General features: G+C 39.4%; 1 protein-coding gene across 1 annotated transcript in view; it reads left to right on the top strand.

The window, feature by feature from the left end:
- Positions 1-414: 414 nt before the first annotated feature.
- cdh23 (cadherin-related 23) overlaps positions 415-26,959 on the top strand; it is a 311,828-nt gene continuing 285,283 nt past the window's right edge. The window contains exons 1-2 of the mRNA XM_041789179.1: positions 415-499; positions 5,831-5,905. Coding sequence (XP_041645113.1) covers positions 415-499; positions 5,831-5,905 — 160 coding nt within the window. The remainder of the gene's footprint in view (positions 500-5,830; positions 5,906-26,959) is intronic.

The following is a 26,959-nucleotide window of genomic DNA, read 5'->3' as shown; positions in this document are numbered from 1 at the left end:
AACATTCTGTCCTTTCCTTTGACGATTACATCATGCTTTAAGCTTTTTAAATGTTCTAGCCTTGCTTTTTTCATGCCTTGACAGTCTAGCCTTTACTGTGAAGCCATGCTGTTGTAACTTATACAGAATCCTGCTTGGCAAAGTTGACCCTTGTCCACTGTGTGTCCACAAAGATGTGAACAATTGTGTCCAAAATGTTTTTTTTTAACCAGGCTGTTTACATGTTTATTTCTGTTAATCTCTGCTGTGAACATTTGAACACAGTACAGCAGTTTTTACACCTCAGCACTGAGTCCTCTATTCAACCCCAGAGGTTACTGACATGTTGAACCTGTGCCATGTTGGTGTTAAAGCACCTTAAGATAGTGTGACTGATCTCGTTTCATGTCTGCGTCTGTGTCTTAGGTGTAGGTGATGTCGTGGCGTGTGGGTTCAGGCGGCAGGATGATACTGGCCAAGCTCCTCCTTCCCCTCCTCGTCCTCCCCCCACTCTGTGAAGGTGAGTCTTTTTTTTTTTAAATAGTAAAAATTAAAAGTTCTTTTTTGGGGCGAATCAGTATGTAAACATCAACTTTAAATTCCTGGAGCTCTGCATACATTTAAATTAATTAATGAATGCTCGTGCTTCTCTGCAGAGGAGGTTTAACTGTGCTGCTATTTTTATGAAAATGTGCAACAGTGTGAATTTAAAGCTGAATAATTAAAAAGATGTTTGTTTGCTGGATCCTTTGTCTATATTAAAATGTGTCCTTGTGGCCTCACAGCCTTATAACAGTGATCGTATCTCATTTAAGTAAAGACGCGGGTTATCAGGAGTAACAGTGGCATTAATATTCTTATATTTCAGAATTTAAAAGGAAAAAACAACCAGAGTGAAAAGTACATAGCTATTAGAGTTTAGAGAATAAGACCTCGGACAGACTAACAATCTCTCCCTTATATTTACTGTCCTTTGTTGGCAAAAATGGAGGGAAATAGCCCCCAACATCCCCGGCTTCACAAACATTCCATTCTCTGCCTTTGAAGATTGTGTCATCCATCAACCCCTTAAGTCCTAGAGTGTACATATGAGAACACAATTCTAGTTTCCTACAACATTGTCAGAATTTCTGCTATTTTAATTTAAAGATAAATGTCCACTGAAATGTTTGTTATTTGCTTGAAATGTTAGAATAATTGGCTTAGAAAAATTCAGGAATTTTAATGGACATTTAAGGGAATTTCTTAGGATTTTATAAAAAAAAAAAATGCATGAAAATTTAAATGGAAATTTAGGGGATGTTTGTATATTTTGGATAATTTCATCTGAGCTTTCTGGGGAAAATTGCTGTGGACTTTTTTTTTTAATTTTTGTAAAAATGTGGGAAATGTATCTAAGAATTTTGTAAATTCAGTTTGAATTTTTGGGGGGATTTGCTTTATTACTTTTAAGTATTTTCTCTGAAATTTGAGAAATTTATATTGAGAATTTTTTGGGACATTTGTGGGGAGGAATTTTCTTTGAAATTTTTATTAATTTGTATTGAAATACGGGAAACTTGTTTGTAATCTTTGGGAAATTTGTTTTGGAATTAAGGGGTGCAAGTTGTCCAAGGGAATTTTCAAGTATAGTCATGGAAGTTTGTTTCATTTCAGTGGAATTTGGGGGAACTATTTTAAATTTTTGAAGATAATTTAAGAGAAATTTGCTTTGAAATTTTAGGGAATTCATTTGAAAATGTTCTGGAAATTACAAGGAAGTTTGGGGGAAATTTTTACCAGTCTATTAAACATTCCATCCTGGCCTGACAGAAAATAAGGTGACTTGTTTTCATGTCAGCCATGCCCCTACTTATGCACAACTCTTGTCCTTCATCAAACCAAATAAAGATGGAATAAACTAAATATTTTCATTAAGTGGTTGGTTAAAATCTTTGCTAAATTTGGCTCCCGTTTTCTAATTCTGGCGGTGTTGGATAAACGCCGGCCTCCTGTGCTTTCAGCCTTTGAGAGAAAAGAGGTGAAGTTAGAAGGTAAACTGGTCTGAGGTGAGAGGCTGAGCGGTGTCAGAGATAAAGAAAGCAGCTTTGATAAAGTCGCCGTGTTTGATGGAGAGAGGTTGTGACATTCACTTAATAATGCCGCTCTCTGCCGCGGCTCCGACGAGGACTGCTGAGTCTCCCGCTGTCAACGCCACACGCTAACCACGAGACATGCTCAGCAAGTTTAAGACGCTCTGTGGCCGAGCTGAGCTGAGCTGAGAAAGATTATACAGGATGGACAAGAGATAGAGAAAAGAAGGAAAAGGAAAGGAGAGGAAAGGAAATCAAGAAGACAGAAACAGGCAGAGAGAGGAACAAAAATAGAGAAATAGAGCAAAGAAACACGATAATAAAACAACAGAAAAACAAGAGTGATCAGGAAGGAACTGGAGAAGTGGTCTGTTAACTCACTTATTCATTATTGTCTTCCAAGGCAAGGATGGAATGTTTCATAGACAATAAAGGATGACATCATCTTCAAAGGCAAGGATGGAATGTTTCATAGACAGTAAAGGATAACATTATCTTCAAAGGCATAAATGGAATGTTTCATAGACAATAACGGATAACATCATCTTCAAAGGCAAGAATGGAATGTTTCATAGACAATAAAGGATAACATCATGTTCAAAGGCGAAGATGGAATGTTTCATAGACAATAAAGGATAATATCATCTCCAAAGGTGAGGATTTTTTCATAGACGATTAAGGATAACATCATCTTCAAAGGCAAGAATGGAATGTTTCATATACAATAAAGGATGACATCATCTTCAAAGGCAAGGTTCGAATGGTTAATAGACTTTGAAAGATGACATCTTCACAGGAAAGGATAGAATGTTTACTTGATTTTAAAGGATGACATCATCTTCAAAGGCAAGGATAGAATGTTTCATAGACAATACAGGATAACATCATCTTCAAAGGCAAGGATGGAATGCTTCATAGACAATAAAGGATAACATCATCTTCATAGGCAAGGATGGAATGTTGCTTAAACTGGGGGATGTTTTGGGCATTTCTCCCTAATTGTATGTGAAATTCAATGCCATAGTTGGCAACTTTTTAAAAGATGTTGTCACTGGTGAGGACAGAGGGTTTTGTTCCTTGCCAGTGCCACCCACTTTTTCAGCTAATTCTGGCTTTAATCTCAGAATTATGGCTTCAATCTCAAATTCTGGCTTTAATCTAAGAATTCTGGTTTTAATTTCAGAATTCTGCCTTTAATCTCAGAGCATGGCTTTGATCTCAGAATGTTTTTATTTCTTTTTCTAACAGAATTCTGTTTCCACTCAATGCCATCAAAGTATACAGCTCTACTCCTGGAAGCTAACCCAGAGAAGTGAGGGGGGTCTTTTAAAGAGACAGCCACCAGAAGATCTTTAAGAGAAGGACTTCAGAGCAGGTTTATACAGGGTCAAAACCAATCTCTGCTGCTCGATCTAAACAGATTCTTTTACAGCCTTTGTCAGGAGTGGCTACATGGCGTTGGCTGGAGGCAAAACAAAGCAAAAAAAAAAAGTATGCAGATGTGATAAAGGTGAAATAATGTGTGTGTCATCTTTACAGAAAACATTGAATTTAATTATTATATATGTCAGAAAGTTCCTGGTTTGATTCTCCCTCAGACCGGGCTTTTCTGTGAGGAGTTCACGTCCTCTCCAGGTACTTTAGCTTCCTGCCACATTCCAACAACATGCTTGTTAGGTTAATTGGGGACTAAATTGCCCGTAGATGTGACTGTGAGTGTGGCTGGCTTTCTGTACTCATTAGCTCTGTGACTGAGTGGTGACCAGGGTGTACCCACTCTCTACAAATGATAGCTGGGATCAGCTCCAGTCTTTTATAGTCTGTTATAGATTATAAATGGATGGATGGACTAGGAGCTACTTTGAGAGCGAGAGAACACTGACTAAACTGCACAGGTACATCAAACAGCCTGGATGTAGGAAGCTGGTGCTCACTGATAAAGATGATTTCTTCAGTGTAAATTAAAGGAGGAGAAAGGGTAGATATTTTTGATAAATGTGGGTGAAAGTCTCTAAAAGTTGTCAGGGTAATAAAAACTCAGAGTTTCTGACTCTCTGACCTCCGTCCTCGTCTCTGTGATCAGCAGATTAATCGATGATCAAGGCGGCGGTTATTTCTGTGTTCCTCCATCAGAGTCTGACTCTGATCACCTTAACGAGGCTACAGGTGAGGAGAGGAGCTCGTTAACCTCAGTCCTAATCACCTCCTCTCCATGTGAAAGGGGCGCCGCGTCTTTGGTAGCCTCTGAAAACCTCGCTGGCTCAAAGACGACTATCCTCGTCCTGTCGGTCCGGTCCAAGGCTGACCTCACAGCTCCGGCTATCAAAGATCCATCCGTCTTCAAACGCCGTCCTCTTCCTCTCTGATCAGACGATCACAGAGCTGCAGCTTTGTGCTCTGATCTCCTGGAAACGGCGCCCATGACTCGGCCTCTTCACCCTGAAATGCTGACAAACACGGTTGATCCATTGAAGAGTGGATGCTCCGTCATAAACGGGCGCTTCGATGCGGGGTCATTCAGGATCACGGTGATTAAAAACACTCATGCTTGGAACATGTCGGCAGAATTCTCCAGCTGAAGTTGTTTTTATCCTCCAGATTTAAAGTTTATTTAGTTAAAAATGTGTTTGTTCCCACGGTCTGGTCTTAATCCTATCATCTTAATGCTCTTATTGATGTTAGCGCACCGCCTTTTTATTGGTGACATTAAGGCGTCCAAACCAGCAGATTAAAGAAGTTTGGACGCATTTAATCCGGATTAAAAAGAACAATCAGCTTCTTAAAGACGGAGACACTTTACTCAGACAAACAGACGCTGACCCATTTTAGGATTTCATGAGGACGAATGTTTGAAGTCAAATATTCACGTTTAACCAGCAGCTAACATTAGCCTCTCTGAGCTGGATCATGTGGGCCGGCGTCGCCTCCTGATCAGGTACAGAAATAGCAGACTGCACCTTTAAAGCTGTCTAAATATTCCACACTTTCTAAACTACATGGTTTAAAACAGTCCTACCTATTCTAGTGACTGGCTCAATCGAAAATAATGAAAATGAGGAATAAAATTCAGATTTTTGGACCAAAAAATAAATAAATTCTTCAGCTGAGTTTAATCATAAATAATCCCAGACTGTCTGATATATCTTCACGCTGCTGCAGAGCACAAACAGTGAGGCTATTAGAGTTTAATGCATCTATTTCTCTGAATGAATATCTCTAAAACATCTGCAGACACCAGAACCAACGGTTATTTATGCTTTAAAAAAACTGAGCTGCAGTTTCTTTATGATATCAAGTTTTAAAATACAGAAGCAATTAAAGTAAATCACGTTAGATCAATAAAAGAGCATTAGAATCAGCAGCATGGAGTATGGAAAAGTTTGGATTATTAAAAGGAATTATTGGATAAAATGAGAGTTAAAAAGGTACATATTGATAAAGTTTAAAGATTCAAATGGGAACTGATTTGACATGATTTGGAAAGGCAAAGGTGGACTTCAATCAAGGTGTAGAAACATCTCAGCAAAGATCAGAGACACGGAGGAACCTGAGATACATTTACAGTGTTGTTCTAAAGACTCTAAAGTATGAAAATGTCTAAAATTGTGTTCTTACTTTGTCATGATGGGGCACTGAGTGAAGATTAATGTGAATAAAAATGAATTTAATGGACTGTAGCATCAGGCTGAAACATAATAAAACATGGGGAAAACAGAAATAAATCGCAAGTCTAAATCTAACATGAATGATGGTTTTTCTCCTCTCTGTCTCCATCACAGGCTCCAACCAGCCTCCACGCTTCCTCAACTACTTCTTCTCTACCTACCTGCTCATCTACGAGGACATGCCTGTCGGTGAGTCTGCTGGGGTGTCACTGAAGTGTATTTACAGTAGGGATGTGTTTGTGGAGCGCTGGTGTGTCATTCCTTTATCATATAAACTGAAAGAAGATGGTGGATTCTGCTCTGTATGGTTCTGTGTTTAGTGTTTGAAAAGACCTGCTGTGATCTGTCTGAATGATCACAAAACCTAGAGGTCTGTGCAGACCTGATATCTCTGCGTAATTTTCACATTGCTGGTGGAGTGTTTCATTGTCACTCAAGGGTGTTTTGTGAATTTCAGGGGTGTTTAGGGACGTTCAGGGGTGTTTTGGGATGTGCAGGGTGTTTTGGGACGTTCAGGGGTGTTTTGGGATGTGCAGGGTGTTTTGGGATATTCAGGGGTGTTTTTGGACGTTCAGGGGTGATTTGGGATGTTTAGGGGTGTTTTGGGATATTCAGGGGTATTTTGGGACACCAGGGGTGTTATGTGAATTTCAGGGGTGTTTTGGGACATTCAGAGGTGTTTTGTACATTTCATGGGTGTTTTGGGATATTCAGGGGTGTTTTGTGACGTTCAGGAGTGTTTTGGGATGTTCAGGGGTATTTTGTGAATTTCAGGGGTGTTTTGGGACGTTCAGGGGTGTTTTGTGATGTTCAGGGGTGTTTTGGGACGTTCAGAGGTGTTTTGTGAATTTCAGGGGTGTTTTGGGACGTTCAGGGGTGTTTTGTGAATTTCATGTGTGTTTTGGGACATTCAGGGGTGTTTTTTGATGTTCAGGGGTGTTTTGGGATATTCAGAGGTGTTTTGTGAATTTTAGGGGTGTTTTGGGACATTCATGGGTATTTAGGGATGTTCATGGGTATTTTGGGACATCAGGGCTGTTTTGTGAATTTCAGGGGTGTTTGGGGACATTCAGGGGTGATTTGGGATGTTTAGGGGTGTTTGGGGATGTTCAGGGGTATTTTGGGACATCAGGGGTGTTTTGTGAATTTCAGGGGTGTTTTGGGACATTCTGGTTTTTTTGGGGACGTTCAGAGGTGTTTTGTGAATTTCAGGGGTGTTTTGGGATGTTCAGGGGTGTTTTGTGACGTTCAGGGGTGTTTGGGGACATTCAGGGGTGTTTTGTGATGTTCAGGGGTGTTTTGTGACGTTCAGGGGTGTTTTGTGAATTTCAGGGGTGTTTTGGGATGTTCAGGGGTGTTTTGGTACGTTCAGAGGTATTTTTTGAATTTCAGGGGTGTTTTGTGATGTTCAGGGATGTTTTGGGATGTTCAGGGGTATTTTGTGAATTTCAGGGGTGTTTTGGGATGTTCAGGGGTATTTTGGGATGTTTAGAGGTGTTTTGTGAAGTAAAGGGGTGTTTTGAAACTTCAGAGGTGTTTTGTGAATTTCAGGGGTGTTTTGGGACGTTCAGGGGTGATTTGGGATGTTTAGGGGTGTTTTGGGATATTCAGGGGTATTTTGGGACACCAGGGGTGTTATGTGAATTTCAGGGGTGTTTTGGGACATTCAGCGGTGTTTTGTACATTTCATGGGTGTTTTGGGATATTCAGGGGTGTTTTGTGATGTTCAGGAGTGTTTTGGGATGTTCAGGGGTATTTTGTGAATTTCAGGGGTGTTTTGGGACGTTCAGGGGTGTTTTGTGATGTTCAGGGGTGTTTTGGGACGTTCAGAGGTGTTTTGTGAATTTCAGGGGTGTTTTGGGACGTTCAGGGGTGTTTTGTGAATTTCATGTGTGTTTTGGGACATTCAGGGGTGTTTTTTGATGTTCAGGGGTGTTTTGGGATATTCAGAGGTGTTTTGTGAATTTTAGGGGTGTTTTGGGACATTCATGGGTATTTAGGGATGTTCATGGGTATTTTGGGACATCAGGGCTGTTTTATGAATTTCAGGGGTGTTTGGGGACATTCAGGGGTGATTTGGGATGTTTAGGGGTGTTTGGGGATGTTCAGGGGTATTTTGGGACATCAGGGGTGTTTTGTGAATTTCAGGGGTGTTTTGGGACATTCTGGTTTTTTTGGGGACGTTCAGAGGTGTTTTGTGAATTTCAGGGGTGTTTTGGGATGTTCAGGGGTGTTTTGTGACGTTCAGGGGTGTTTGGGGACATTCAGGGGTGTTTTGTGATGTTCAGGGGTGTTTTGTGACGTTCAGGGGTGTTTTGTGAATTTCAGGGGTGTTTTGGGATGTTCAGGGGTGTTTTGGTACGTTCAGAGGTATTTTTTGAATTTCAGGGGTGTTTTGTGATGTTCAGGGATGTTTTGGGATGTTCAGGGGTATTTTGTGAATTTCAGGGGTGTTTTGGGATGTTCAGGGGTATTTTGGGATGTTTAGAGGTGTTTTGTGAAGTAAAGGGGTGTTTTGAAACTTCAGAGGTGTTTTGTGAATTTCAGGGGTGTTTTGGGACATTCAGGGGTGTTTTGTGACATTCAGGGGTGTTTTGGGATGTTCAGGGGTGTTTTGTGACGTTCAGGGTTGTTTTGTGAATTTCAGGGGTGTTTTGGGACGTTCAGGGGTGTTTTGTGATGTTCAGGGATGTTTTGGGACGTTCAGGGGTATTTTGGGACATTCAGGGGTGTTTTGTGATGTTCAGGGATGTTTTGGGACGTTCAGGGGTATTTTGTGAATTTCAGGGGTGTTTTGGGATGTTCAGGGGTATTTTGGGATGTTTAGAGATGTTTTGTGAAGTAAAGGGGTGTTTTGAGACTTCAGGGATGTTTTGTGAATTTCAGGGGTGTTTTGAGACATTTGTGGGGGGTTTGTGACTTCCATGGAGGTTTTGTGTCATTAAGGGGGTAAGTGCCATTCAGGGTGTTTGAAGTCACTCAGGGATGTTTTGTGATGTCCAGGGGGGTTTGTGACGTTCAGGGGTGTTTAATGATGTTCAGGGATGTTTTGTGCCATGTAATGATATTGGATGGCGTTCTGCTGTGTGTTGTGCTCTTTAGGTGTGTTTTGTGCCACTTAGCGTTTTTTTTCTTTTTGTGCCATTCGGTGTGTTTGATGGCGTTCAGGGGTTACCGTATGAGCAGCGGCGTCCCGATTATGATTTATTTTTGTCCTCTTCTCTGCTCTCAGTGATTGACAGAACAATTTGAAGATGTCTGCCTCTCCATCGTCTCTCTCGGTGTCACTGCCTTCAGAATTAAAATCCTTTATATTGGATTGATTTTCTGGAAGTTTGTTTTTTTATACCTTGACCTTTCCTCTCTGTCGCTCTGTCAACATTCAGGGCCGTTTGCTTTTCTACATCTACTCTCTCAGATTTACTGTAGGTGAGCAGGTATGAACTCAACAGCTGATTTTCTGCCTTTTCACCTTTTAGGTCCTAGGAGGTTCTTCTGAAGCAGTGTTTTCTAACCTTTTCTCCTCAGGACCTACTGGTATCTATGAAAGACTAAGGGCCTGCAGAACTGAAATAGAAGAATTAACATCCATTTTAATATTTTTCTGTGATAAAACCACAACATAATGGGCATACATACAAGTGTTCTAGACAACGATCTATCTCTGAACTATCCATCACTACAACAGCGTTTTAGGTTTAAGAAAAATAAAGATAGAGATAAATAAAGACAGTCAGTTCATTTTCAAGGAAATCTCTAAATCTTCAAGTGTAAAACCTCATCAATTAAGAAGAAAAAAAAGAGATAATTTTTACTTTAAAAGTCGTAAATGTGCTTGAACCAAAACTTAGATTTTGTGAGAAGATGAAGTCCAAAATTGACTTTACACTGTTGTAAATTTTTTCTACTTTTAAAACTTTTAAACTGAGAGTTTTGACAGAGTTTTCCTCTGGTTTTATGTTCCTCTCAGTTCTCTCTGTCTATAGTGATGTTCTTATATGGTTGGTCCTTGGGTCTCCGCGTTGCCTGGGTTTGTACGGTTGATTCTGCGATATAAAGATCTGTTTGTTAGAACATTTTATTTGTACTTGGTTTCTTCTGGGTTCTTCATGTTTGGCTTGGTTTTGCTGGATTTTTTTTTCTTGAGTTCTTCTGGGGTTTGGTTTTGCTGAAGTGTTGTTATGCATTGTTCTAATGTTCTGTCTTGCTGCAGAAACGCCGCTCTAGTTTGTTTAGTTCCACAGCCCAGAAAGGTTAAAGGAGCACGCTCAGACGCTTCATTTAATCATCATTAACATGAACACAAACGCCGTTTACCCTCGTAGACTCGCTCCAACACAAGGCTGTCTCTGCTCCTGCTCTGATGGTGAAGGGCGTCCGTGTGGTCGTTCATTTCTGTCCACGTTGTCCTCTGGAGATGAATCACTGCGTCCTCTCCTCAGACAGCTGGGCATCGGTCAATCCCATTGGTCCACAGGGCTGTCAGTCACATCTGCGGCCCCGCCCTTTGATGGCTTCTTTACCGGTGTGATTATCAGGGCGGGCCGGGCTCGCCGACAGAGATGATTTGTCAGGATTATTGTTGATTAGCTCAGCAGATGTCCTTCTCCGGGAGGGCCGAGATACACAACTACAACAACAAACGATGACAACAACAAACGATGACACAGAAATACACACAAACAACAACACACAAACAACAATACACCACACAAATATACATGCACTAAAATACAAGCTGAGTTTGTGTGTCGTTGTTTTTTTATGTGAGTAGAATTATTCATGTAACGTGTCAGTAGTGTCATCGCTCTAACCCTTAGATTTCACCCTTTAAGTTTTTAAAACGTTCTATCCTCTTCTTTAGGATGATGTCATACTTTATAGTCTCTTAAACATTCTATCCTTGCCTTTGAAGATGATGTCATCCTTTATAGTCTTTGAAACATTCCATCCTTTCCTTTGAAGATGATGTCATCCTTTATAGTCTCTTAAACATTCTATCCTTGTCTTTGAAGATGATGTCATCCTTTATAGTCTTTGAAACATTCCATCCTTTCCTTTGAAGATGATGTCATACTTTATAGTTTCTTAAACATTCTATCCTTGCCTTTGAAGATGATGTCATCCTTTATAGTCTTTGAAACATTCCATCCTTGCCTTTGAAGATGATGTCATCCTTTATAGTCTCTTAAACATTCTATCCTTGCCTTTGAAGATGATGTCATCCTTTATAGTCTATAAAACATTCTACCCTCTCCATTAAGATGATGTCATACTTTATAGTCTCTTAAACATTCAATCCTTGCCTTCGAAGATTATGTCATACTTTATAGTCTATGAAACATTCCATCCTCACCTAAGAAGACAATGTCATCCTTTCCTACCTACCTAGTTATTTACTTACCTACCAACCAACCTATTTTTCTAACTACTTACCTACCTCCTGATCTAACTACCTACCTACCTACCTACCTACCTACCTACCTACCTACCTACTTTCCTACCTGCCTACGCACCTATGCACCTACCTACCTACCTGCCTATCTACTTACTTACAGACTTTCCTATCTACCAACAAATCAAACTACCTATTAAGCTACATACTTACCTACCAACCAACCTATTTTTCTACCTACCTGCCTGCCTGCCTACCCACCTACCGACCAATCTAACTACCTACCTACTTTCCTTCCTATCTACCTACCTACCTACCTACTTTCCTTCCTATCTACCTACCTACCTACTTACCTACCTACTTTCATACCTACCTACCTACCTACCTACCTGCTTCATAAAGAATTAAGAATCGTCACAGTTCCCTTTTCAGCCTGAAGATGGCGTTGTTTATCAGATCCACTTTTGCACACGCTCTGTAGTTCTTCATCATCGTCACAGGTTTGATGAACAGAGGTGAGCACCTGTCTGGCAGATGGCCTGGTCTTACAGATCAGGTTCAGCCCTGGCTCTGATTGGTCAGCTTCTGTTACCATGGAGGCTTTATCTCAGTGATGATGTAACCTCTGAGGGTTCAGGTGGCCTAAACGGCTAGTGTGAAGTGACATCAAGAGAAACATCTAAAACAAACACAACTGCTGTTATTGTAGTTGTTTTGCCGTTTTGCTGCCCAGTTCCTCTATTTGCAGTCGATGCATTTCTTTTAGATGTTTGCATGTGCATTTTAATTACAGTACCTTCTAATATACTGCAGGTTTGTCCAGATGCATGTTGTTCTGGTCATTTGCCCTTCTTGGCTGCAGTAGTGGCTATCTTTTTAGATGGGAGATAAAGCATTAATAGTGTGTTCTTTACACCAGATCTAATGGTATTAATGCGGTCTGTATTTAGATAAAACACTCATACAGTCTGACCACGATCACTACAACAGAGATAAAGCAGAACAGACATCCTTAAAACCTGATAAAACCAGCCCACTGTACCAGCACATATTTGGGCAGCGATGAGTTGGTGGGGCTCCTCATGGCCTTCCAGCCCCGTCTGGCATGAAGGACATGATTATTTATCAGAGAGACGAGGGAACACGTTCAAACAGCATGAAGATCTGATATGAGACCAGAGGCGCTCCTGCAGGATCAGGAGGATGTTTGCAAGACGGTGAACCGATGGGTTCACTGTCAATGTTACACAATGAAGAAATGCAGTTCAGATTAAGATAACATTTATCAACAATGACTTTTTCACTGATTTTACATCTGTGCTGTTTGGATTTATTCAACTTAAAAACTCACAAGACAGGAAAAAATAAAAAAAAATGTAAATGCATACAAACTCCTTGCAGGTTGAAGATTTGTTCGATATCTTTTACTGTGTTCATGAGTAGATTGGGGGGAAAACAGTATTTTTGAGTTAAAACGTCAAACTGTGTCTACATACCAATAATCTCTCCCTTCTGTTGACTGTCCTATGTTAGCATCATTCCCAGCTTCTACAACACTCCATCCTCACCTTTGAATATGTCATCCTCTGAAGTAAATCAAATTTCCATCCCCGCCTTTGAAGATGATGTGATCCTTTTATATATATGAAACATTACACCCTCACCTTTGAAGAAGATATCATCATTTTGAAGAAAATCCACCATTTTGTTCTTGCTTTTAAAGATGGTGTCATCCTTTTAAGTCTATGAAACATTCCATTCTTGACTTTGAAGATGTCAACCTTTGTAATTCATAAAACATTCCATCCTTTTCTTGAATGATGATGTCATCTCTTGTAGTTCATAAAAAATTCAATCCTTGCCTTTAAAGATGATGTCATACTTTGTGGTCTATGAAACATTTCATCCTTTCCTTTAATGATGATGTCATCCTGTTTAGTCTATGACACATTCAATCCTTGCCTTTGGGGATGATGTCATCTCTTGTAGTTCATCAAACATTCCATCCTTGACTTTGAAGATGATGTCATCCCTTGTAGTTCATGAAACATTACACCCTCACCTTTGAAGATAATGTCATCATTTTGAAGTAAATGATACATTTTGTTCTCACCTTTGAAGATGATGTCCTACTTTGTGATCTATGAAACTTTCCATGCTTTCCTTTAATGATGATGTCATCCTTTTTTAGTCTACGAAACATTCAATCCTCGCCTTTGGAGATGATGTCATCTCTTGTAGTTCATAAAACATTCCATCCTTGACTTTGAAGATGATGTCATCCCTTGTAGTTCATAAAACATTCCATTTTTGACTTTGAAGATGTCAACCTTTGTAGTTCATAAAACATTCCATCCTTGTCTTTGACCATGATGTCATCATTTATAGTTTTTAAAACATTCAATCCTCGCCTTTGGAGATGATGTCATCTCTTGTAGTTCATTAAACATTCCATCCTTGACTTTGAAGATGATGTCATCCCTTGTAGTTCATAAAACATTCCAGTCTTGACTTTGAAGATGTCATCCTTTGTAGTTCATAAACCATTCCATCCTTTTCTTGAATGATGATGTCTTCCTTTTAAGTCTATGATCTCATCCTTTGTCGTTCATAAAACATTCCATCCTTGCCTTTGAAGATGATGTCATCCCTTGTAGTTCATGAAACATTTCTTCCTCGCTGATTATCATCACCCATCAGACCCAATGAAAAACGCTCTTGTAGTGCACCATAATTAACGACAAGTCCAAGTCACTCCACAACCATGGTAAGTGTAAACACAGTGGAACTGTAACTATTAGCGAGGTTAGCTGGGCTAATTTTCCCACAATATCAAATTCATTCAAATTTTCTTCCATACTGTCTTCCTCTTGATACATCAGGATGAGTCCATGATTGGTTCTTGTTTTCTTCTTTTCAGTAAAATACTGCTACAGTCACACAGAGCACTTCTGTTGTAGCTACGATTCACTCTGTCTGTCTGGCATGGGTCTGCTGTTTAAAAAAGAAACAATCATATGGTGTGAGCCAGCATGACCAGGAAGAAAAGTGGTTAAAAAGTAGTGCTGATGCAGTAATGAATGGCTCAACGTTTTATACAGCTGAGCCACAGCCCACTTTTGAGATGTAAAAAACTAGGTATTGAAAGGCTTACACATCGACTGTATTTTTTTATGTGAGCCTTTTTAAAGATAGAATAAATTTCTTGTTCTTCTTTTGATGCAGTGATTTTTAGGTTGTCTTTATCATTTCTGTATTGCTAACAACAAAAAAACAGTTAACATATTTTTAAAGTTTTTCTCTCTTCTCTTAATTAATCTTATAACATTCACTAAATCATCTGTTGTGTGTTTTTGATATAAATCTGCAGACTTTACATAGCAGGTTTCTATGATAGCAGTTAAAGGGATGCTGCTGGTATTTTTAAATATCCCGAGAGCCCTACATGGTATCAGTGTTGAAGTTTATCATGTTTAAGTATTAGTAATGCCTGATTCATTCATGATTGTCCCGTTCAGACATGGAGGCTGCAGCAGATACCAGCCTGTGTATTTGATGGTGTGTATTTGACAGTGTGTATTTGATGGTGTGTATTTAATGGTGTGTATTTGATGGTGTGTATTTGACAGTGTGTATTTGATGGTGTGTATTTGACAGTGTGTACTGACTGTGTTTGTGTGAGTGTTGTCAGTAAATGAGATGTGTAATTAGACTGAAGAACACTTTGATTAAACGCTCTCATCTCTTAATCCACTTTGCTGCGATTCTGCAGATTAAACTCCGCTGAGTGATTAACTCCACGTTTGTTCCAAATAAGAAACTTTCACAGTCTGCTGGGAGGTCGGCTGAGCGTACGGCTCTAAACGGGGCTAAGACCAGGAAACACGGTTCAGTTATACAGGACAAGGGGGCAGACTGACGTTAGAGTTAATTAAAGGAACAATATGAAGTTTTTCCTCTTAAATGCCCATATTTATATAAATACACCCCTGCAGCTGTTGTGACATTACATGTACGGGCGATTCTAGAAACTTAACGCTAGAAGGCGCTCTGCTTCTAAAGACACTGGGAGATGTAGACATCTTTGCAGGTATTCAGTATGATCTCCAAACCCCCAGTGTCGCTGTGAGCAGCTGTGAGTGAAGGTAACGGTTGTTGAAAAAGTGAGCGGTAACCGTTGAGCTCTGCGGTGATGACAGATGGCGCCGAATTCACCTATGTGTTTAAGTTTTAGACATGTGGGGCACTGAGGATTCATCATGGAGTCTGATGTGCCACAACCCAGAGCTGGAGGGGGTTGGGGGGACAAGGTCAGCAGCCAAGGTCAAGCTCAACAGCGTGGCACTCTTTTGCAACCCACCTGATTGGTTGGCTAGGCCAGTGTCTGTATCTGACACAAATTTAGCCTCTTTAAAACATGTTACAGTAAATCGAATGTATAGCATTAGTTAGGTCAGGCCACGGAGTCAAAGCTGATCAGCTGATCTCATGCAAGGCTGTAACAGCTGACGGAGAGCTGATTCACTCCTAAGCACGCCATTGGCTAGTCGCACTCATGCTGTCATATTAAAACTGCTCTAGCCTGGCTATGCTCCTCCTCCACCCCAGCTCCTCCTTTATAATTTAAATTAATGACTTTAAACTTGATGTTTTTTAATGTATAAGTAGACTTTTTATTTTGGCATTTTGCCAATGAAAACTATTCAAATTGATGTGTACTTTAACATGTGGGTCCTGGGGGCCGCAGCCTTTCTTAGATATGAGTGGGGGCCCTCAGGAGTTGGGACCCCCTGTGGTAGAGGGCAGTCACTGTACACATATAAAATGCAGATTTTCAAATGTGAAGATCTGGACCCTAAATGATCAGCAGGACTACTACAGCCACAGATACAGAGGGTAACATCTGAATAAAGGATTCTGAGGGGTAGTTAGTGGGGGTCCCTGAGGTATGGAAGATTAAATTCAGTCAACCTGACAGCTCTAGTTGTAACAGATTCAAACCTCCTCCTCTCTGAACTCCTGTCTATTTTCTCCCTCCTCCTCTCTGAACTCTGTCCCGTCTATTTTCTCTCTCCTCGCCGTCTGCATCCTCCACAGTAAATACTTTGCACTTTTAATTAGCTCTGTGGCGTTTCTAATTCAATAATAATTAAGGAGGAGGAAGTAGCCCCGAGGAACGACTTATTAAAGCTTTCCTCTGAACCTGTTGATAATGTGTGAGTGCACAGAGAGCTCCATGAAGAACGGCCTCCATCGCTCCTCCTCTGGACTCTCTGCATTGATCCAGTGAGCTGCTCTCATAAACAAAGCTGTATTCATTACAATCACAGCCTCCTTAATCTTTACTGGCGCCGTTCTTCTTCACAGACATTCTTTATGTAGCAGAGCTGTCTCTGATCGAGCTCTGTTATTGATAACTCACTGATCGCTCAATTCTCTGGGTTTATGATCCCAGTCAAGCTTTGACTGAATACATGACTGCATTATCAATAAGATAGAAATGACTGATAAAAGTGGAAACAGATATTTATCTACAGGTGTAAAATTTTAACTACAGAGGCCCTTGGCAGGAAGCACCAGTTCTACTTTTCCAAAAGTAGCCAACTATGGCCTACTGTTTGACAAAAAGGCAAAAAAAAAAGCCCCCAACATCCCCAGCTTCACAGACATTCCATTCTCTGCCTGTGAAGACATTGTCCTTAAAAGTTTATAAACCATTCCATCCTGGCCTTTGAAGATGACATCATCCTTTAAAGGTTCAAAATATCCCATCCTGGCCTTCAAAGATGACGTCACAATTTAAAGGTACAAAACACTCCATCCTTGCCTTTGAAGATGACATAATCCTGTAAAAGTTCAAAATATTCCATCCTTGCCTATGAAGATGATGTCACCATGTAAAGGTACAATTATTACATACTTGCCTTTGAATATGACATCATCCTTTAAAAGCACAAAACATTTTATCCTTACCTTTGAAGATGACATCATCCTCTAAAAGCTCAAAGCATTTCATCCTTACCTTTGAAGGTGACATCATCCTCTAAAAGCTCAAAACATTCCATCCTTACCTTTGAAGATGACATCATCCTTTGAAAGTTCAAAGTATTCCATCCTTGCCTTTGAAGATGATGTCACAATTTTAAGGTACAAAACATTCCATCCTTATCTTTGAAGATGACATCATCCTTTGAAAGTTCAAAGTATTCCATCCTTGCCTTTGAAGATGATGTCACAATTTGAAGGTACAAAATATTCCATCTTTGCCTTTGAAGTTGACATCATCCTTTTGGTGTTCAAAACATTCCATCCTTATCTTTGAAGATGACATCATCCTTTGAAAGTTCAAAGTATTCCGTTCTTGCCTTTGAAGATGTTTTCACAATTTTAAGGTACAAAACATTCCATCCTTGCCTTTGAAAATGACATCATCCTTTTGACATCCAAAACATTCCATCCTTATCTTTGAAGATTAACAAATGGATAGACTTTACTTTATGAAGTCTTTTCTGGGTATTTCTCAGTTTGAAGAGAGTATGAGCTCGCTGGCCCATAATGCACTGAAACTCAGTGAAATTAATCAGGTTCTTGTTGTGAGTTTCACATCTTTGCTATGACTCACAAGCCATTCTGCGAGATTCCCCATAGTTCAGTTTGGAGTGTTCCTCTTTTAAATATGTTCGAAGGTGCATGTATTCCCAGACTGTGGTGGCGTTTCTATGGGCAGCCGCCCTTCTTCATGCAGGAGAGACCTGCTGTCCTGACATGCTCCAATTAAAGGCTCACTGCTTTCCCGTTTGTCACAGGTTTATTGATCTTACTCGTACAGTGTCCACAATAACTTAAGCTTGAGCCCAATTTGGCTTATATTAACGAAAATCAACAAAAAGAGAGAGAGAGCGGTCCAAAAAGAGTATTGCTCTCACCTGTCTAATTAGCGACTTCCCACACCTGTCCCTCATTCCTCTATATTTCCTGGGAGGAGGGGCACTTTGTAAAACATGTTCAAAGTTGGACTTAAACTTAATTCCATTAATCATTTTAGGACCTAACACAATATTATTAATAATAACAATAATCAAACAGAATAAGTGAAATGGCTCTAATACAGACCTTCACTCTACCACTCCATTCAACAAGCACCAGGACCCCCTACCTAGACCTCAATGTGACAAACATAGGGCTCATTTATCAGGGCCTTTAGACCAAAACCAGGGATTTTAAAATATTTTCTGAATCTGATGAAGAACTGAGAGAGGTGAGAGGGGAGCTTCTGTAGAAAAGCATGAATCAGCATCTCTAAATTAGCCTTGCAGACTGTGTATTTTATATTTAAAGCCTCCAATCTTTGAAATAACAGACCGTATTGTTTTAAAACACTTTACAGAGAGGTTTGTGAATGATTAAAATGCTGAAGGCTGTTCAGCGCTGAAACTGCAGTTTCTCCCTCCATGGCTGATCTGGTACTGTTAGGACTAAAGAATCAGTTTAAATACTCCCTCCATGCAGGCAGAAGCAGAGCCGAGCGTCAGATCCTGAAACATGCTGAGATTAATCTCCTGAATTAGCGGGACGCTGCGGTGTCGGTGGATGTTTCAGAGCGAGGCCGCAGAGCTCGCCGTGTTTGCATGAGCCGTAATAACACTAACACATCACGCTCTCGGTAAGTGCACACAATAACGCTCTGCACCGCGTCCTGATGGATGGTGTGTTTGCAGACGCCGCTGAACCGTGGACCCCATTATTTCCTGGGGGAGTCGTGGGGGAGGAGGGCACCATGGGGGAGAGATAAGGGATGATTGACTAAACCAAAACAGAGGCCCCTCATGATGGCAGCGAGCGGGGTTACTGTGGGAGTGAATGACAGCGGAGACAGAAAGGAAGACGATCAAGTGTTTCCTCTTCATCAGGGAGAGAGAGGGCGAGCGAGAGAGGGGAGAGAGAGAGAGCGTCATTAAGAATATCTCCCCGACACGTTGGACTCATCTCCCGCTGAGATCAGGTGCTTTAAACCTCAACAGGAGGACGACTCCAACACTGCTGCAGCCGCCAGATAGGATTGAGAAACACACAACCGCACACTGACACACAACACTTCAGAGAAACACACACTGCTCTTACAAAGAGAGAGTCTCACGCACGCCGCTCATCCGCCAACTCAAACTCCGCCGGTGACAGATCCAGCAGCAGCTGCCAGAGGACAGACTCACAGATTGTCTAAATGAGGAGTGAAAGCAGAGAGGAGCAGACCTCTCAGTAACAGACTTTCAATTGTGCAGACACAAACATCCACAATTATCCTCCTCTTCTTCTACTGGTTATAACTTCCTGTTTGACCATCTACTGGACAAACATGGCGGCCGTCCCCTCTCTGATCACATACTGAGGCTGCAGCGATAACACCATGATAAACGTCTGCTAATGAAGACTCCGTATTCACGCTGTCAGCGGCACCCAGCTTCTGTTTATCCATTTATCTGTTTAAAATGACCTTTTCCAGGTCAATCCAGTTCAGTTTGATTTATATAGCATGTTTCATACAACGCTGTGCAAAATGTAAATAAAAATAGAAGTCAGTCTATGAAGATGATCTCATTATTTAAAACCTATAAAACATTCCATCCTTGCCTTTGAAGATGACATCCTCTTGCAAAAGTTCAAAATATTCCACCCTTCCACATTCCATTCCATCATCCTTGTGCACTGAAAAAAAAAGTCTGTTCAATTAACATGAAAAAAATATGTACATCGGTTACATGTAATAAAATCATGCTTACCAAAAAAGATTTATTCATGTTTAGTACACTAAATTTTTATTTGCTCAAATAACAACTTTTCTATGTAGATTTAAGGTGTTTCTTTTATGTCATGTGTATGAAACTACCCCATGTTAAACTAACATGACTTTTTCATGTAGAGAAAGTTCAATTACCCATGTAAATCAACATGAAATTTTTATGTTTAATGTATTCAATTACTATTTGTAAAAGCAACATACATTTTTATATAAAATATTTGCTGTATTTAGCTACATCAGTGTAATTTAAGTTGATCTCTCAGTATTGTGTTATAAAGTTTCTGCATACTTTGTGTATCCATTATACATGAAATTAAGCTATTTAAGTAAATTAATTCAAATTCAAATAAATTCATGGAGCATTATTTCTCAACCACAGCATACCAACAATATTTTCAAAACAAGCAAAGCAAAGAGGAGACCATTTTTCTTAACAACAGAAACTGTATTTTGTCAAAGAATAAAACAACTTTAACATTTGATTACAAATAGTTGTTGGCTCTATAAAACCAGAAGATACAATCACAACCAAAACCCAGTCGTCAGTGGTATATACATAAGTACACATTTATACAAACATGGGGGCACAACACACAAACACATTTCATGAGTTAAAAAAATAAGTATCTTTTCACTTACAAAGAAAAAAAGACATGTAAGAGCGCATTGTCAACATCCTTACAACTGTTTGCTTATGACAACAAAACATCAAGAAAGAATGTCTGGCAATGGTATCTATGTGTGTGTGTGTGTGTGTGTGTGTGTATACATTAACATATCTGTCTTGTTTAAACAAAGTGGCATTCGTTACAACGAAGTACCTTTTTGTTTCACAAGGACCATGTAATCAAGAGGGCAGAGTACATTTCTGTAACTGCTGTAAACTGATAGATCACTTTCTATCCTCAGAACACCTTCTGAATGAAAACAGCAAAGAATGTCCCACAATAGTATGAATGTGTATGTGTAGGTATGAATGAAGATATGTTACTTATTGGAGTTAAGTACTGTCTGTACTTAAAACAGCTCCCTAATGAAGGAAAAAATTACAACTGTTCCCTAAAAGTATGTATGAGTACATGTATATGTGCATGGATGTATAAAGACATGTCACTTCGATTAGATTTAAGTCCTGTCTGTACTCAAAACAGCTTCCAAATGAACACAAAACATCATTTAACAATGTTCCATAATGGGGTGTATGTGCATTCAAAAATGGCACTCATCAGAAAAAAAGTATCCTCTACCTTCAGACTGTGTTGTCAAAGAGTCTAAAGCACAAACACAGCAGTGAAATGTCAGAGTAATACAATTAATCCTGGTTTGCAATTTGAAGACACACGTGCTATAAACAAATACTGCCAAAAACATAAATGAGGAAAGTGCATGTAAGTTGCATAAGTAAAGTCCAGTATCAGTGCAATAAATAGTCCACAGTCCAACATGGAAGACTGGGTTTTGGAAGTCTATAAGCAATGCTCCCATATTTCAACTGAATATGAGGTAGCAAACATTACAGCTGTGAAAGTGAGTTGTACAAGTGCTCAAAGTCCAGTATCAGTGGTCTGTATTCCAAGAGGCAAACATGGGAGACTGTTGAGAAGTCTTGAAGAAAAGCTATCCTCCATTCAGTGTTCTGCGTATTTGAGCCAAATATGAGATAGTGTACAGCAAGGCAGCTGAAGTGAGTACCTCACCAACAAGTTCACTGACTGATGCAGGAAATCCTTTGTTGGAAGTCAACCTTTGGCTGTTGTTGTTGCTGTTGTCATCCAGGATCACTTTGAGAACGGTAGGGGAATCCATCCTTGTGTCTTAGACTGGTAAGAGGAAGAAAAAACTCATATAAAAAAGATTATTGGATACTGTTTTAGGTTAAAGCAAATATTGATTCAATGGGATATTAGGTTTCTTATTTTCAAAATACGCAGGCAGATAAGATCGAAAGTCAGCAAGAAAAAAACAAATTTAGTCTTTAATTTGTAGTTTGGCCTGCAACTTGAGAGATCAGTTAGCCACAGCTGATTTAACCTGCCAGGAACACTGAAGTTAACCTGCAAACTAGAAAAGTTCTTCCATGCAAACATATGACAACTGGAAGTAGTCAACTCATTTGAATCTAACATGTGTGTCATGCACTCTGATGCACTTTGATGTACATTTAAATGTGGACAGACATTTTCATTGTGTTCATGGATAGTGGGTGGTGCATCACAAAATATGGATGTTTGAGTTTGTTATGGTTAAGTAGTTCTAACTCACTTGAAATGGCTGAACAACAGCTTTTGCACTGTCAAAGACACTGCAGAGAAAGAGAGAGAGATGCACAAATTACAGGGGAGCCAACCTAAAACACATCCAACAGAGCCTTTCTCACAGAAAAGATCGACACTGGTTCGTAGTTACTCTGTTGTGTCACATGCATTAACTCACCTGCCAGTTCATTATGCACACAAAGCTTAACTAATGCAGTCAAATATAACAGTCTTGCAAAAAATCCTCCTTTTATGAAGACTATAATGTTCAGTATTGTTGAAACTGTTCCATAGAGAGGTTGATATTTGGAGGCTGTAGTTTGTGGTGCCGTTGAATTTTGTACTTAGAATCACTTATTTTACGTCATTTAGAATAGCCAGGCTACTCTTAATATTAGACACACCTCTTTGAAACTGTTTCTGCAAACACTGAACACTGTAGCCATCATGATTGCAGGATTGATTGCAGAACTATTTTATTACTGTGCTGCAATACTACTATACTGACTGTATTAACTTACCAAGAATGCGGATATAATAAATTAGGAAAATGTGTATATTCTTGACATTTTACCACACTGTATACAAAGTCCTCAGGTGAATTTTTCATAGATTTTATAAAATTGTTATACACATTAATTTTAAAATCTCTAAAATCTAGATTTACAAAATCAAATACAAGCAAAAAACCTGCATAACACCCATTACTAGTCTCTCAACTAAAGGATCACCAAATACCTATCCAGAAAAAGATATTAAACATGAAAACTAACACTGAATACTATAACCTTCATGATGGTAGGAATCATTGCAGAACTGTTGCATTAGTCTACATTAGTTTAGCAAGTGATATGGCTCCAGTAAATTAGAAAAAATATATTATTGCAGTTTTAGCATACTATATGCAAAATATTGAGATGTTTTTGTTCAGAAATTAAAAGCAACATGTTCACACCAAGAACAACTCATCAAGTAAATCAACAAAATCATTTGGATAATACTAACCATTAACTACTGAGCCTTTGATCACAGCAAGTGGGTCGAGGTCACCAGGGTCTCAGCTCGAAGAACTCCAAATACCTGCACAAAAAAAATATATAAACTTTTTAAAGACTTTATTATCCATACTAAATGGTGAAGCTTTACAGAAATTAATTTATTTCCAGCTTGTGACACTGCTCACCCAAAAGTTGAATTTAAGTTCAAAATGAAATAAAATTATAAAAGGCATTTAAATTAATGACCACAATATTTTGCCTCCACAAGATTTAACTTATTTCAAATGCATGTTATCTTAGCAACTCCACTGATAAGACTTTTACAGCAAGGATTTTAGTTGCTACTCACTTAATCTCAGGCAGCAGTGGTAATTACGTCTGTGTATCATGCATTTCCCGTAACTCAATTCAGCCTGCAAGACAATAATGGAGATATTTTGGGGGTAATTTTGTATCAAATAAATAGTGAAAAAAGACCCCAAAAAGACGATCGTTTTTCCATCTTCTGCTTGAAAAAAAATTCGTACAAGTAAGGACACAAAAACGTCAGGTGTGCGGGTGTGCTTACTGAATGGACACAGCAGGCAGACGGGTTTAAACTCAGTTTAACTCTTAAAATTCTGCAGTGAAGCAGCTTAACACGGGGTTGTTTGAGTGCTTCAAGCAATAACCGCTGTCTCACAATCAGAAAACAACTTTTTATTTTATTTTGCACAGCATGTCCCCAAAGCAAGCTCAAATGTTACAGATGCCTCAACCTCCCTCCTCCATGCTCATAACGGTTAGCAGTCCGGTCGTCCCTGCAGACACAGACACTTGCGCTGTAACCTAACCTATATCACCTCCTTAACCAACGGTTAAGAAGGAACATTTGATTTAACAATACGACAGAAAAGGAGGTTGGACTTACCCTTTAAGCTGAAATTTAGACTTTAAATGTAAATTTGTGTAACAGTGCTTATCGAAAATGTGCTGTGCTGGTTACAGCACCCCTCCCCCACTAAATTAAGCTTACCCTAAACTGCGTTATGAATACCCTGATGGAGAACTAAGACTAGAGCAAATCACACTAAGCAATGACATTAACTTAGGTTACTCATGTTACTCGATGCCAAAGCATATAAAACCTTGGTTCATTTAAAACAATGCATAAAAGTCACTACCTCTAATTCAGGCCTGCATTTTATAAGATTACATTAATCCTTACCTTGTAGAAAGCTGTCCAAAGCTGCATTAATTCTTCAAACAACAGCAAAAAGATGGTGGACTGCACATTGTCTTCTTGAGTTTTCCCTCCTAGCGCATGGCCCCCCAGGAGGTGGAGTTTCCAGACCAAACATAAATTTTTCTTTTTTTATTAACATGACTGAGACTCGTTAACTTTACATCCTTTGAGATTACATGAACTCAACATGACTTACATATGTTTTGAAGAAGAATATAAATAAATTATGTTACATATACAAACTACTTATTTAAAAAATGAACAACCCCCCCTCCCCTTTTCCCTTTTGTTCAGTGTGGTGTTCAAAACATTCCATCCTTGCCTTTGAAGATGACGTAATTCTTTAAAAGTTCAAAATATTCCATCCTTGCCTGTAAAGATGACTTCGTCCTTTTGGCATTCAAAACATTTCATCCTTATCTTTGAAGATGAGATCATCCTTTGAAAGTTCAAAACATTCCATCCTTGCCTTTGAAGATGACGTAATTCTTTAAAAGTTCAAAATATTCCATCCTTGCCTGTAAAGATGACTTCGTCCTTTTGGCATTCAAAAAATTTCATCCTTATCTTTGAAGATGAGATCATCCTTTGAAAGTTCAAAACATTCCATCCTTGCCTTTGAAGATGACGTAATTCTTTAAAAGTTCAAAATATTCCATCCTTGCCTGTAAAGATGACTTCGTCCTTTTGGCGTTCAAAACATTTCATCCTTATCTTTGAAGATGAGATCATCCTTTGAAAGTTCAAAACATTCCATCCTTGCCTTTGAAGATGACATCATCCTTTTGGCATTCAAAACATTCCATCCTTGCCTTTGAAGATGATGTCACAATTCTAAGGTACAAAACATTCCAACCTTGCCTATGAAAATGACATCATCCTGTAAAAGGATATATATAGCATATTTCATACAACTGCAGTTCCAAAAAAGTTGGGACACTGTACAAAATGTAAATAAAAACAGAAGTCAATGATTGTCAAATCTCAGAAACCCATGTTTTATTCACAATAGAACATTAACAACATATCAGATGTTGAAACTGAGACATTTGACCAAAAATATGAGGAGAGCAACACAGCGCAGAAAAGTTGGGACAGGCCAACAAAAGGCTGGAAAAGTAAGTGGTATCAATGAAAAACAGTTGGAGGAGCATTTTGCAACTAATTAGGTTACTCGTCTACAGGTCAGTAGTATGACTGGGTATAAAAGAAGCATTTTAGAGAGGGAGAGTTTATCAGAAGTAAAGATGGGCAGAGGTTTACCAATCTGTGAAAAAATTGCAGAAAAATGTTCCTCAAGACTTGTGGTGGATCTCAACTGGTCTGGCCTCAGGACCCACCAGTCTGTCTTACGACAGATCGCGACCAAAGCTTCCGAAAAAGTTTAACAACGCACGTTTAGTTAATTGAATATTTTGCTGTTTGGAGCATGACTGGACCAAACACCTGATATGAAAAAGAAATGGGACAAAACTGGCAAATTGTATACCCTCTTTCCCTGTCATTATGTGTCAATTCTTGCCAGTTTAACCAAGAACTTGTGAAATTACTTCATTTTCATTGGTAAAATAGTCAGTTATTGTAAGAAGAGGAGATAAATTAGTTAAACTATTGATCAAACATTTAAATTTACCCAATTTCACAGTAAAACAGGGTAAAATAAAAGGTGTCAATGCATGTGCGATAAGGAATTCAGGACTTTTGCCACCTTTTTTTCCAGACACCTAGTCGCGACCCACTTTTGGGTCCTGAACCACCAGTTGAGAACCACTGATCTACAGTCCATAATGTCGTAGAGAATCTGGAGAAATCTCTGCAAGCAAAGGACAAGGCTGGAGGGGCCCTCAGGGGCCACTTCATTAAAAACAGGCATGTTCTGTAGTGAAATCTCTGCATGGGCTCAGGATCATTCCAGAAATCATCGTCTGTCACCACAGTTGGCCGTGCCATCCACCAATGACAGTTAAAGCTGGATGATGGAGAGAAGAAGCCATATGTGAACAGGATCCAGAAACATTTTTGACCTCCTGTGTGACTTCAGAGAAAAATGGCCGCCGTGTGAAATGTCTGAGACGGCGTGAGGGTAAAAGTGCATCACTTTAGTTTTTATATTCATGGCTTTTATTTCTTGGCCCATTAAGTCAAAGTCCAGAGGAGCTACAGCGTAACGTGAAGACAGAAGAAGAAGAAGGCAGAGACATCATAAAATAATATTTCCTCATAATGAGAATTGTTTTTAAAAAGCCAAACAAAGAGGAAGAGAAGAGAAAGTTTAAGCGCTCCCTCATGGTTTCTGAAGGAGGATGTTAAAATAAAGAGCCTGTGAGCTTCAGCGCCTCGGGGCCCTGCGGGGACCGATCAGACTTTAGCAGAGGAGAATTAGAGAGCGGAGGATGAGACAGAAACTATTGATTTTATTAAACAGAGAGAGAGGAAGAGGACGAGTGTTTGCCTGTCACCATACCTGAGCTTAAACTCTGATATGACTCATTTTACCAGAGTGTTGTAGTGCCACCAGGCTGCATCTGGGTTAGGGCTGAATGATTTGGAAAAATATTCTCACTGTGATATTT

Source organism: Cheilinus undulatus, linkage group 6, assembly GCF_018320785.1.
Source record: "Cheilinus undulatus linkage group 6, ASM1832078v1, whole genome shotgun sequence".
NCBI lineage: Eukaryota > Metazoa > Chordata > Actinopteri > Labriformes > Labridae > Cheilinus > Cheilinus undulatus.
The sequence above is the reverse complement of the archived record's forward strand: the minus strand, read 5'-3'. Positions and strand labels throughout refer to the sequence as shown.